The following is a 12,175-nucleotide window of genomic DNA, read 5'->3' as shown; positions in this document are numbered from 1 at the left end:
GCTAATCATCAAACACCCTGCATTTCATTCAACTGACATTTTCTGACTTCTTCCACATGCAAAACAAGTCCCGATTTTAGTCTTTGTAGAAACTGTCAATAATATTTAAATGACTTTGTGGTAACTTAGAAGGTTCCACTTACTGTCAACACAACTCTTGAGGCACCTCCTGTGTGTAATCAGAAGCTAGGCTATGGTAGAACAAACATGTATTACTGATCTCCTTTAAAAATTGCATGATTTTGAATAAATCGTCCAACTTCCCTGACTAACTCATTATTAATAAAATACAAATCCCAGCACTGCCCTAGAATATTATAAGTGCTACTTGAAATCATTATACATAAAATGATTTACACATTTTAGCTATCTGGTATAACTGTCGCTTTTGTTTTGCCCTATTAATTTGCTTTAAAATAAAAGCAGTTCTCTAAAATCATCTTACAGACCCACTTTAAGAATGATGCGGAATCAAAGCCTAGAACATGGATGAATACACACCTGTTACCCCCGAGGGAATCCTGTAAGAGTCTTGTCAGCTTAGAGTCTCTGTAAGGGACATGGGTGGCTCTCTTGCTCTTGTCACCCAAGGCACTGATCACATTTCCAAGAGCCAACTGACAGAGAAAAGGAGGAAGAGAGAGAGAGAGGAAGATCATATGTCTATTACTTAGAGAGCTTTTAACTAGTAAGGACAGCCTATAGGAAACAAAGTGGAAACAAGATAAAAACTAGAACCCGTGTTGGGATTTAATGCGCACTTGTATCTCCAAATGCACTGTAAGCTTAGTAATGCACGTGTTGCTCCTAACACTTAAAATCCAGAGGCTGTCCTTAAAAACAGAAATGTTTAAAGACTGACAAAGTCTGACCATGCCTGGAGCTTGGGTTGCATCTTGACAAAACTACTAACTCATATTATGATTTTTTTTCCCTCAGTTTAAAACAAACGTTTAGTAAGTTCCTAGCTCCTTGAAAGTTTCTTGTTATGATACAGATATTTAATGTGGCTAAAACCTCCTGTAGCCACACGAGATATATTAGTGTCATTTCCCTGCACAAGGATTCACTACACAAGTAATACTGACCTTAGAAATATAATGAAATTATATGTGTTCAATATCCCAAATCTATAAAAGATAAATCGTTAAAAATTCTATAGCTACCCTTTCTGCCACTGATACTGTTTTTCCTGCCACAGGTGGGCTGGTCTCTCTGAGGAATACATTCTCTACACTGGTCGTGTTAGCTTTCAGCAGTGAGACAACCAAACACACGGACTGTCAGGCCCATGTCATCATCCAGCAAGTGGCATGAGTCATACTGTATCTTGGCCTCTTTTTCCAGAATCTATGGACTTAAGTACTGGCCACACCAAAGTTCAACAACCTCGACAGGAAATTGAGCAATGGATTTTATCCATTTCTGGACACATGTCCTAATACACCCGAGACAATATTCAAAGTGCAGGACTCAGGCCTGACTACTAGGGAGACTGTCAGTGTGGGCCTTAATATTGAGAAGATAGGGTTTCTCTAATAAGCTTCGGGACAATTCATAACAGAAATATAATCATACCGGGATAAACAGGCACTGGTCAAAAACAAAACAAAACAAAAACAAACGAACAAACAAAACAAAAACACCAACAAAAAAACCCTCCCATGTTTGGAGGTGCCACTGCAGGACAGGAAGGCTCTAAGCAGAAGCACGTGACCAGATGTCACCACCACAGGGATTTAGCAGTGCTGTTACTTACACGGGAACAAATGTCTAATTTTATAATGAGAAGAGTAAGAAGGAAAGTCATGCGAAAGCTTGTTCCAAAATATTTTCTTGCACATAATGAATGAAACCTTCTGCTAACTCAACCACAAGGCATTTTCCTATCAAAATACCACTAGGTGGCATAATACTAAAGTTAATTCCTAATACAAGCTATTTTGTAAAAATTGGATAGATCTCTGGACTTTGGACAAAATTCCAAAAAAAAAAAAAAAAATTGGACTCTAGGATACAAGAAAAAAATAATAAAAATTAAAAATAAATTGTCAAAAGGCTTTCAAATAATCCACACAGTCAATAAAACGAGTGTCACAAAACGTCAGTCAAGGCAACCTTTATGTCTTGTCCAGTGAAATACTTAACTTTAAGGGCTTTGCTTTGAATGTATGGTTTCAGATGTGGAAAGAAGTTTAAAAACATTGTTCCATATATAAGCTTTTGCACATACTATAAAGGTTGAGTGAGCCAAACTAACATAAGAAAGCCCGAGGTGTGTGTGTGTGTGTGTGTGTGTGTGTGTGTGTGTGTGTGTTGGGGGAGAGGGGTAATAGACACTGTGGTCAGAAGATCAATGTATTACTGTTACTTCATCCCTCAAGTCAGTGAAAAAGGGTTTCCTAAAGATATATTATGAATTACAGCAGAGAAAGCTGGGCCTGATGATGCATGTCTATAACTCCAGGATGGCAAAATCTGAGGCAGGAGAATCGTTGAGGCAAGCCTGCACTACATACTTAACACCAAACCAACCAAGCTAAACAGAGAGGAACAGCAGAGAGGGCACGTGTCTCTTGTGGTCTTACAAGCCCGCAGTTGATGGAGATGCCCTCTTTCGCTCTCTCGCCTGTCGCTCCGGTTCTCTTCAATCTTTCCGATCCTGCCAGATCAACGAAGTGAAACTTTGCAGTCAGCGTTTCAAACTCATTCATCTGCGACGATTCGGAGATCAGCTTGTTATCAGTTACGTTCTCCTGGTATGGCGGTAGAAAATCGAAAAGGCCTCATTAGTGTGACGTCAAACGTCCCGACACCTTGTCCACGTCTGCTCCCTTTTACAGCTAGAAAGACAGTCCCATGACCATGCAAACATAAATGAAAACATCGGAGGAAAAGTTTGGAAAGCAAACTCCAGCTGTACTGAACAGTTCTGCTGATAAACAGAAATACACAAACCACTCTCACTGCAGAGAGCCTAGAGGACGACATCTCCACTTGGTCATAACAAATGACCAAGATGTTCAGAATTTCTGTTTGTTTTCCAAAGTCTTACACAAGTGGCCAGCTTCAGTTAAATGAATTTAAAAAAAAATAAATAAAAGAAAAAATAAAATACGGCTGGAGAGGTGGCTCAGCGGTTAAGAACACCGACTGCTCTTCCAGAGGTCCTGAGTTCAATTCCCAGCAACCACATGGTGGCTCACAACCATCTGTAATGGGGTCTGGTGCCCTCTTCTGGTGTATCTGAAGAGAGCAATGGTGGTGTACTCATATGCATAAAATAAATAAATCTTTACAAAAAATAGCTTAAAAAAAAAGAAAAATTAAATAAAATTGGATCAAACACCTCCTCTCTGGAGATGCATAGGATTTACAGACCTAAAGGCTGAACGTTTATGAAACAAGAAAAATTGAACTCACAGCATCTGTTTGGGGACACATTCTGGTTTGACACACGTGAATGGTAAAAATGGCATGTGAACGAGAGCTCTGCACATTCATCTGGGTACTGGCCGTGGTGCGGGAGAGAGCGCCCAGCTTCAGACACTGCATCATCTGCAAAGGGCAAGAAGGGCTTCACTTGACAACACTCACCCAGGCCCCAGCCAAGCTTCTGTCTGAGCTGACGGCTAAAACCCACTGTGCTGAAGGATATAAAGGAAGATCTCTCATCCTGTCGTTTGTGTTACGGGCGCATCAGAGCTGAACTTCTCAGTACAATGGTTCATTCTTTTTTTTTTTTGACCAGGAGAAAACACTAAGTTCCATTGTCCGTCCTATGCTGACATTTGCAGCTTCCATTCCAAACTGTTACAGTAGAAGGCTTTGGTACGGCGAACTCCACCACAATAATCTGGATCTGGTAGGCTACCCTGTTTAAGTTTTTTCTTCTCATTTATTTTAGATTATTTTTTTCTCTTAAATGTTTCCCTACGAAAGCCAAGATGCAATCCTAAACGTCACAAGCAAAGAACAAACGGATTGTAATCTCAGCACTATTTAGCCCTCTGTAGCTGTGAAAGAGTACTATACATACAGTGCACCCAACTTCAGACACTGCATCATCTGCCAAGGATGCCTCTCTAGGTGGCGTTACGCTAAGGAATTAGCAAGACATAAGTGTTATGCTAAGAAGTTAGTGTCTGCATCACATTGAATTTGTTTTGGCATTGATTCACCGCCCTGTGTGCGTGTGCATGTGCACCATAGTGCATGTGTAGGATCAGAAAGCAACATTTGGAAATTTGGGGATTGGTTTTCCTTCCATCACAGGAATTCTGAAAATGGAAGGCTGAGCACCAGGTACCTTACACATCTTGCTAGGGCTCTCACGCTTTTATAATGATTTTCTTTTTAGGGAAAAAAAAAAAAACAACAAAGAAGGCAGACAAGAATTTTAACTCTAGTGTACTGAAGGAAAGCCATTTTATGTACGTATCTTGAGTGTACTATCAGTAATGACAGTTTTGAAAGCCACCTATGCTACATTTTAACGACACAGTCACCTCCGGTTCTGTATTCACAGTGCGCGTCGTGACTCCCACGGTATAAATTCCTCCGGTCGAATCTTCATGAATTCTTATATTTGATTTCTTATTTTTTGCATCAATATCCCGAGTGGTATCAAACAAGTCAAGGACCTCTTCATTATAGAGCTGTGGAAACGACACATTAAATGGTTAATTCTCTCGAAACAGTTCTGTGAGCCTCTGGCATGCTTCAGAGTATCTTCAGTATACTCGAGAGCCCTAAAAATGACAGCTGTTTCTTCATATAGCTATGAATTACTATGTCATCATAAATTTGTGAATACTAAAGTAAATGTCAGATTTAGCTATAAAAATAAAGAGGAAATGACCTAATCATGACAACCCAGACACAAAAGCTAAGATGACCTACGACCACTTTGCAAGACAGAAACAAAGACAAATAAGCAAGCTTGAACCAGTATGTCTCAGATGCAGGCAAAGCCAAAGGTTAGGGCAGAGATACTTTCTATTTGGGGGAGGGGGTTGGGGTTGGGGGATTGGGTGTGAGGTCTCACTAGCGGTAGCCCTGGCTGCCTGGGGTTTTATACAGATCAAGTTGTCCTTGGGGGGGTGGGGTGTGTCACTGAGCAGCCCAGGTTGGCTGTCCTTGAACTCACAGAGGCCCTACTTCAGCATTTTAGATGCTGGGTTTCAAGAAATGAGCTACCACACCCAACTGAAAGATCAGAGACGTTAAGAATTTTAAAAGTTTTACAATTTCACCTTAAAACTGTATTTCTTATCCTTATAATTATCCAGTTCAGGGCATTTTCATTTACTAATTCTTTTCTCATTCATTAATGTACAAAAAAAGATTGGCATTCTTGTGACATTTCACGTATGTATACAATGTATCTCAGGCAAATATTCACCTGCCTTCTCCTTCCTCCCCCCTTCACTTCTATTTCAGTGTCCCTTCCTTTGTTTATGTTTAACAAATTCAAAGGAAACTCTGATATTCTATCTTTGTGAGTCTGGCTTATTCCACATAGCATGATGATTCCAGTTCCATCCATCTTCTTGCAATCTGCATAATTTCATCCTTAAGGCTGAATAGTACTCCATTCTGTATATAGGCACATGCACGTGTGTGCCTTTCACTTTTTCTTTATGCATTTATCTGTCAACGGGCACCCAGGCTGATTCCATCACTTGGTAATTGTGATTCCAGCTGGCAAACAGGATGATAATTCTATCCCTAGTGGTTTACTTCTGTTTTATCTTTTACTATATGCATGTATTTATTTATGTGTATGTGTAGGGCATGCATGCCATGGTACACTTGTGGAGAGTTGGTTCTCTCCTCAGGGATGGAACTCAGGTCTTCAAGCCTGGCAGCAAGCATCTTTACCCACTGAGACATCCATTTTCCCTATTTTTCATTTTTTTAAAAAAAAAACCTTTCTTGGCATATGCAAAGTCAACACAATTCAGAATTATAGTGTGGCAGTCCATCTAACTACAGCATTACACAAAAGCCTACGTTTTATTCTACCGACATAACTCCCTACCAGACTAGCTATTGGAAATCCATCCTAACCTAATAATCTTGGCATACTGCACAGACACCAGCCTCTGAAGCCATTTCCCAGCTGGTCCCCTCCCTTTTTGATAATAACTTCTTAATTTCTAGCACTTTATAACCTCATCCAAATTACCCACAATAGTTTACTTCTATTGCTTGTTAAGGAAATGTTCTGAAATAAGCAATGTTAATTGTACTTTTAATCTATAGATACTATCAAGCATCTATAGTACAAATGTCAACACTATTTTGCATACAAAAGTAAGGTATATTTATTACCTCTTAACTAATGCTAATTTACTTAAACAACACCGACTGAGTATTGTGTGCAAAGCACTATACAAAAGCCCAGCAATATCCTATTATAAGGATCTGCTGTGATGGGTAAAATTTAAAATAAATTGACAAGTCTATTACCTCTAGGAATTGAGCATTCACTTTAAATTCAGGAGGGGGTACCCCATTTTTAATCGCTGAGGTCTTTTTCTCTTCAATACTCTTGAATAGGTGTCTAACAGCACGAGAGATGATGCCCTGCTCTTCCTCCATGATGTTGACGTCAAATCCCGTTCCCATCGTGTACGTTTTCCCAGCTCCAGTCTGAAGAAAAGAGCAAGAGAATGATGGTTCATATTACCAAGGCCACAAGACATGACAATGGAAATGGAACTGAATTATAATTCCCACGAAGACAATAAGGCATGTACTTGTCCATAGGCAAACACTGTAGCGTTGTATCCTTCAAAACAGCCTTCGATGAGCTTTTCAATGCACTGAGTGTAGATCTGCTCCTGCTGGGAGTCGATGTCAAACACATAATCAAAAGTAAAGGCCTTATCTTTCCCTAAGAAGACCTGAGGCTCTCCTGGTGTGACTGACGTGCAGATATGGCAGCCTTCGATCTTTTCTTTGGCAAGCTGAGGTCTTATTCTGTGAAGAAGAATCAGAAAAGAAATCACAAATTATTATAATCAGAAAAGAAAGAAGAATCATCAGAAAAGAAATAATCGGAAAAGAATTTAAGGACTTTAAATTCTTGACCAAAAAAATTTAAATAAATCGACCTACACTGAATTAACTTCAGTAAATAAAATGACTTGCCTAACAATGCCAATGGGTTGCTTAGTAATCTCCAAATAATGAACAAAAGTATAAATAAAGTTCCTCCTAAAATTAAGTCTTTATGGGGTAGATATTTTTCATTAACTGTAAGAAATAAACAGTCAAATAAACTCTGCCACTCAGTTTTCATTTTCCTCTTTATCTCCAATGATCACCATAAAAATGAAATATTACAGATAATATTTAAACCCTGATGCCCTGAAGCCCCTGACTCACATTTTCCAACTTCTCACCAGCGGTTTCTGAACACATTTGACTGTGACTTATGGTATTTTAACATGTTTAAGTATACTTCCACAATATACACACATAGAGGTAATCATTCTAACGGTACACATGCATATAACAACTTTACTCTTTGGTCATGTACTAAGACACATCAGAAGCAAGAGTTTTCAAAACAAATTAAAAATAGATACAAAGTTCCAATATTCTCTCTCTAAAGCAAAAGCCAGGGAAATTGTATGGGTTGTCTCCCTTCACACAGAAGACCATGGCACATACCCATCCCACCTGTCCAGACGGTAGTACTTCTTGTTCTGAATTCTGTTTGTATGTTCAAAGCTTGTTCTCAAAGAAGAAAAGTAGGATAGTTCTTATATGCTTGGCCCTGGGAGTGGCACTTTTGGAGGTATGGCCTTGTTGGAGTAGGCGCGTCACTATGGGTATGGGCTATAAGATCCTCATCTTAGCTGCCTGAAAATGAGTGTTCTCCTAGCAGCCTTCAGATGAAGATGTAGAACTCTCAGCTCCATCTCTACCATGCCTGCCTAGATGCTGCCGTGCTTCCCACCTTGATGATAATGGACTGAACCTGTAAGCCAGCCCCAATTAAATGTCCTTTTTAAGACTTGCATTGGTCATGGTGTCTGTTCACAGCAGTGAAACCTTAACTAAGACAGAAAGTAAGTATGGTGACATCTTCATAATGACCAAACTAGACTTTAGGCCCATTCTATTTACTCTACAGACATGACGTCCAGGCCATAAACACCAGCACTCAGTAGGTATCTTGACAGATCCCTGCTGGCCCTGAAGAAACACAAGCAGTTTAACACAGAAAAACATGACAACCACACAGGCGAAATACAAAAGGATAAAGACAGAGAAAGTAACAGATTTTAAAGGCATTCCTGCCACATGCTTGTTTTGTGAGGTCAAAGGTCAAACCCAGGACCAGTGAGGAAGAACAAGTCCATCTGTTTATTAAGAATAACTCAACCATAAGTCCAGATGTGATGGAAAGACAGAAGGATAAAAAAGATAATATTGAAATAAGTACAGATTCAACTTATGCAATGACATTTCTTTCCTTATGGTAGTTTTCTTCTTTGCTAGATTTTTCCAATAACATTTGCTTTAAATGACTATAAGAACCACCAGTAGTCTGTTAGGCACAAGGGACTCATAATTCCCATAATTCTTTCCAGATCTAGCACTATGCAGGGAAACCATAATTCCCATAATTCTTTCTAGATCTAGTACTGCTTAACTGTCGGACATTGTATTATAGGAAGACAAAGACGGATGGGGAGATGGATCACTAGTAAGAACACTGCTGCTCTTGCAGAGGCCTAGAGTTTGATTCCAGGACCCACAACAGGTAGCTCCTAACTGGACACAACTATGGCTACAGGGATCCAACATCCTCTTCTGACTTCTGTGAACTTATGTACACACACACACAAACAGAGGCAGGGAAGGCGGCTGGAGTATATATATATATATACAAACACACACATATGCAAAGAGATAGTATATAACAATTAAAAAGCTCCTTATAAGAGTAATGAGGTGGGAGTGGGTAGGTGGGTGGGGGAGCACCCTTTTAGAGACAAAGGGGAGGGGAGATGGGATGGGAGGGTTGCAGAGGGGAGACTGGGAAGAGGAACATTTAAAATCTAAATAAGTAAAATAACCAAAAAAAAAAAAAAAAGCTTTCTATAAGCTATGATTAGAGACCATAAAATACCCAGTGAACCTACATTTAAAATTATTTATGCATGTATCTATATAAACATGTATGGATCATAAATCTAAACGAAGGATCATGAGGTGGAGAAAGAGCTCTTAAGGAAGACAATAAGAAGGCAGTAGGTGAGAGCAACAAGGCGAAAAGAAACTACTTAAGTGGGCTGGTGAGATGGCTCAGTGGTTAAGAGCACTGACTGCTCCTCTAGAGGTCATGAGTTCAAATCCCAGCAACCACATGGTGGCTCACAACCATCTATAATGGGATCTGATGCCCTCTTGTGGGTGTCTGAAGACAGCTACAGAATACTTACATATAATAAATAAATAAAAGTTTAAAAAAAAAAAAAAAAGAAACTACTTAAGGAGGAGATGCCGTGGGAGAGGGCCGCTGAGGAGAGGAACGAAGGAGAATAAGAAGTCTAACAACATCCAGCATAACCATGAAGATGCCATGACAAAGCCATCGCTCTGTACGCCAACCTAAAGAGATCATTTTAAAAAGTAATACATTTGTAAAACAGCCCATGGTAACAGCACCTTCAACCCTCCGGTTCCGTGTGCTCTCAATAAGCAGCGTTTGCCAAAACTAATATTCTCTTGTCTCCAAACAGCTCCTGTCCTGCTTTGCCTCACTCGGTTATGAGAAGGAAGCTGTAATCAACTCTGGCTGTCTTTGGGAGAACAGCTGCTGATCTTCGTGAAGGCAGAAACGGCACAGTCAGCAGCACCTCCAGAGAATATCAGCTCTGCCCTCTTCTGCATCTCGTCCATCGAATCTAGCTCTCGAGTATTAATTATTCCTGAAATAGCTCCTCAGTCCACCACGGTTTTTCTCATCCTTCACATCACCCTAATTAAGGCCTCTCAAAGCCTCTACCCAGTCCTGTCCCCAGAGGTCTGTTCTGCACAAGGCATATTGATACTTGAAAGACAAGCAGGTCCTGGGGTCACCAAACTCCACCAGCATAATTCTCTGCTTCGTCTCCCTAGTCCTTGCATGTAAAAAGGATTTCCATTGACTAGGAAAGCGCTGAGGGTTTTCACCCTTTCACAAACAAGCTGAACACTTTCTGCTTTTGTGCCTTCAAATCCCTGTTCCCTTTCCCCAGACACCCTCCCCCACACTTCTATTCCAGGCTCCTTTACCAAACCGAACACCTCATTGTCAGTCTCTATTCAGATAGCAGCTAATGTGGAAGCTCCTGTGACCTCTTTACCTTCCAGCACAAAATCACGTGTGAGCTCAGTGTGTTCTCTCTCCAAGAAGCTACCTCATTAACTCCAGGCCCCTGCTCCTGACCCGCTTTAGGACAGCTAGGCCACTCTGAGAGCATAAGAAATTCCTTGTGATAGAACACAAGCACAACCTAATGATGAAAATGAGCACTGTACTCTTCTTTGAAATCAGTTACTTGATCTTAAGTATTGTAACCATAAGCTGACTTACTGGATTGTTTACTTTCCATTTTGTTTCGACATAACTAAGAAAAATTTAGGAGCCATCTGAATTGCAGATCTGCCATCCCATTTTAGAATGCCATTGTCTTTACCTTGCCCTCCTAACCTACACTCATCTGATTATTACTCTTGCTAATAGACAGGACGATCTGCTTAAAAGACAGAGGATGCCCAGGTCCATTCATTTGCATGGGCGGAGAAGAAAGTGTGGTTTTAGCAGTCAAGACAAGCTGAATCCTCTTTCTACCACACACAGGCAAAGGCTATTTCTGAGAAGGTCTCCCATGACACAGAGAAGTGGGAACTATCCTCAAAGTTCCCCTGCGAAATTCTCTCTCAATCGAACTTCAAAAATTAGTCTTTAAAGCTGGCCAAATCCCTAATCACAGCCAAGTGAAATTTCTTTCTTTTTTTTTTTTTTTTCTTTTTTTTTGGTTTTTTGAGACAGGGTTTCTCTGTGTAGCCCTGGCTGTCCTGGAACTCACTCTGTAGACCAGGCTGGCCTTGAACTCAGAAATCCGCCTGCCTCTGCCTCCCAAGTGCTGGGATTAAAGGCATGCGCACCACCGCCTGGCCCGAGTGAAATTTCTTTCACTGTAAGTTCAAGCCCAAATTCATTGCTTTCTAAATGAAAAGAGCTCAACATTTGTGTAGCTTCAACCACAATATTGAAAATATATGAGATTAGACAACAACAACAAAAAAATGCAATGTCAGCCCTTACCAACGAAAGTAAACAAAGAAGAATCTGAGATTTGCTGCTGCATAGTTTCCAACTCTATTTCTTAGTAGTTTTATGTACAGTACCACACCATGAAACACACTCATCTAATCCCAAGACTATAAAATGTACATTTTGTAATATAAACATTTTGGCTAAAATTTAAAAAAAAATCCTTGCAAGTTTTTAAAATGTAGAATCATACAGCTAGATATATTTCAAGTGGCTTCCTAAAGAGAGATTTGTGTGAAATAAATGGCATAGGTATTTAGAATAAAATATTCTAATATTGTACATCAAGATTACATTGGTAAACTATACATAACATATAAATAATTATAGATTACTTATCTATAATTATATCTATACATCTAAACTATTACAAATATATAATTACACATATAATTATGCTACCTCTATAATTATAAAGTCCTAAACACTATAATTTGCTGTAACTGGGTTGAAGGTGTGAAAGAGAACACAAGACAAGCTTTTGAATTTTCAGGCGAAGAAACGTGAACAAACGCAGCCCTCACCTCACGTCTGACCCTTCAGGTACAGCCGCCACCACTCCTACTCTGACATGGAACTCAGTGTTCTGACAGAATGCAGGTCGTCTTACCTCAGCACTCTTGAAAAACTCTTTCTAGGCCAAATGTAGTGGCATATGCCTTTAATTCCAGCACTTAGGAGACAGGAGCTGCCCAATCTCTGTGAATTCCAGTTTAAACTGATCTTCATAGCATGTTCTTGGACAACCAGGAATGCATTGCAAGAGCCTATCTCACAGATAGATGATAGATAGATAGATAGATAGATAGATAGATAGATAGATAGATAGAT

At 39.8% G+C, this 12,175-nt stretch overlaps 1 protein-coding gene across 4 annotated transcripts in view; it reads right to left on the bottom strand.

Moving 5' to 3' along the window:
• Nucleotides 1–12,175, bottom strand: part of Kif21a (kinesin family member 21A) — a 115,698-nt gene that overhangs the window by 57,844 nt on the left and 45,679 nt on the right. For all 4 annotated transcript variants that reach the window (XM_028753651.1, XM_028753654.1, XM_028753653.1 and 1 more), the window contains exons 2-7: nt 6,765–6,987; nt 6,475–6,657; nt 4,509–4,658; nt 3,424–3,558; nt 2,589–2,756; nt 502–617 (exon numbers count right to left, since the gene is read on the bottom strand). In XM_028753651.1, the coding sequence (XP_028609484.1) occupies nt 502–617; nt 2,589–2,756; nt 3,424–3,558; nt 4,509–4,658; nt 6,475–6,657; nt 6,765–6,987 (975 nt within the window). The remainder of the gene's footprint in view (nt 1–501; nt 618–2,588; nt 2,757–3,423; nt 3,559–4,508; nt 4,659–6,474; nt 6,658–6,764; nt 6,988–12,175) is intronic.

The sequence above is a fragment of the Grammomys surdaster genome, unplaced genomic scaffold, assembly GCF_004785775.1.
Source record: "Grammomys surdaster isolate TR1022 unplaced genomic scaffold, NIH_TR_1.0 125953, whole genome shotgun sequence".
NCBI lineage: Eukaryota > Metazoa > Chordata > Mammalia > Rodentia > Muridae > Grammomys > Grammomys surdaster.
Note: the sequence above shows the minus strand (reverse complement) of the source record. Positions and strands in the feature narration are given on the sequence as shown.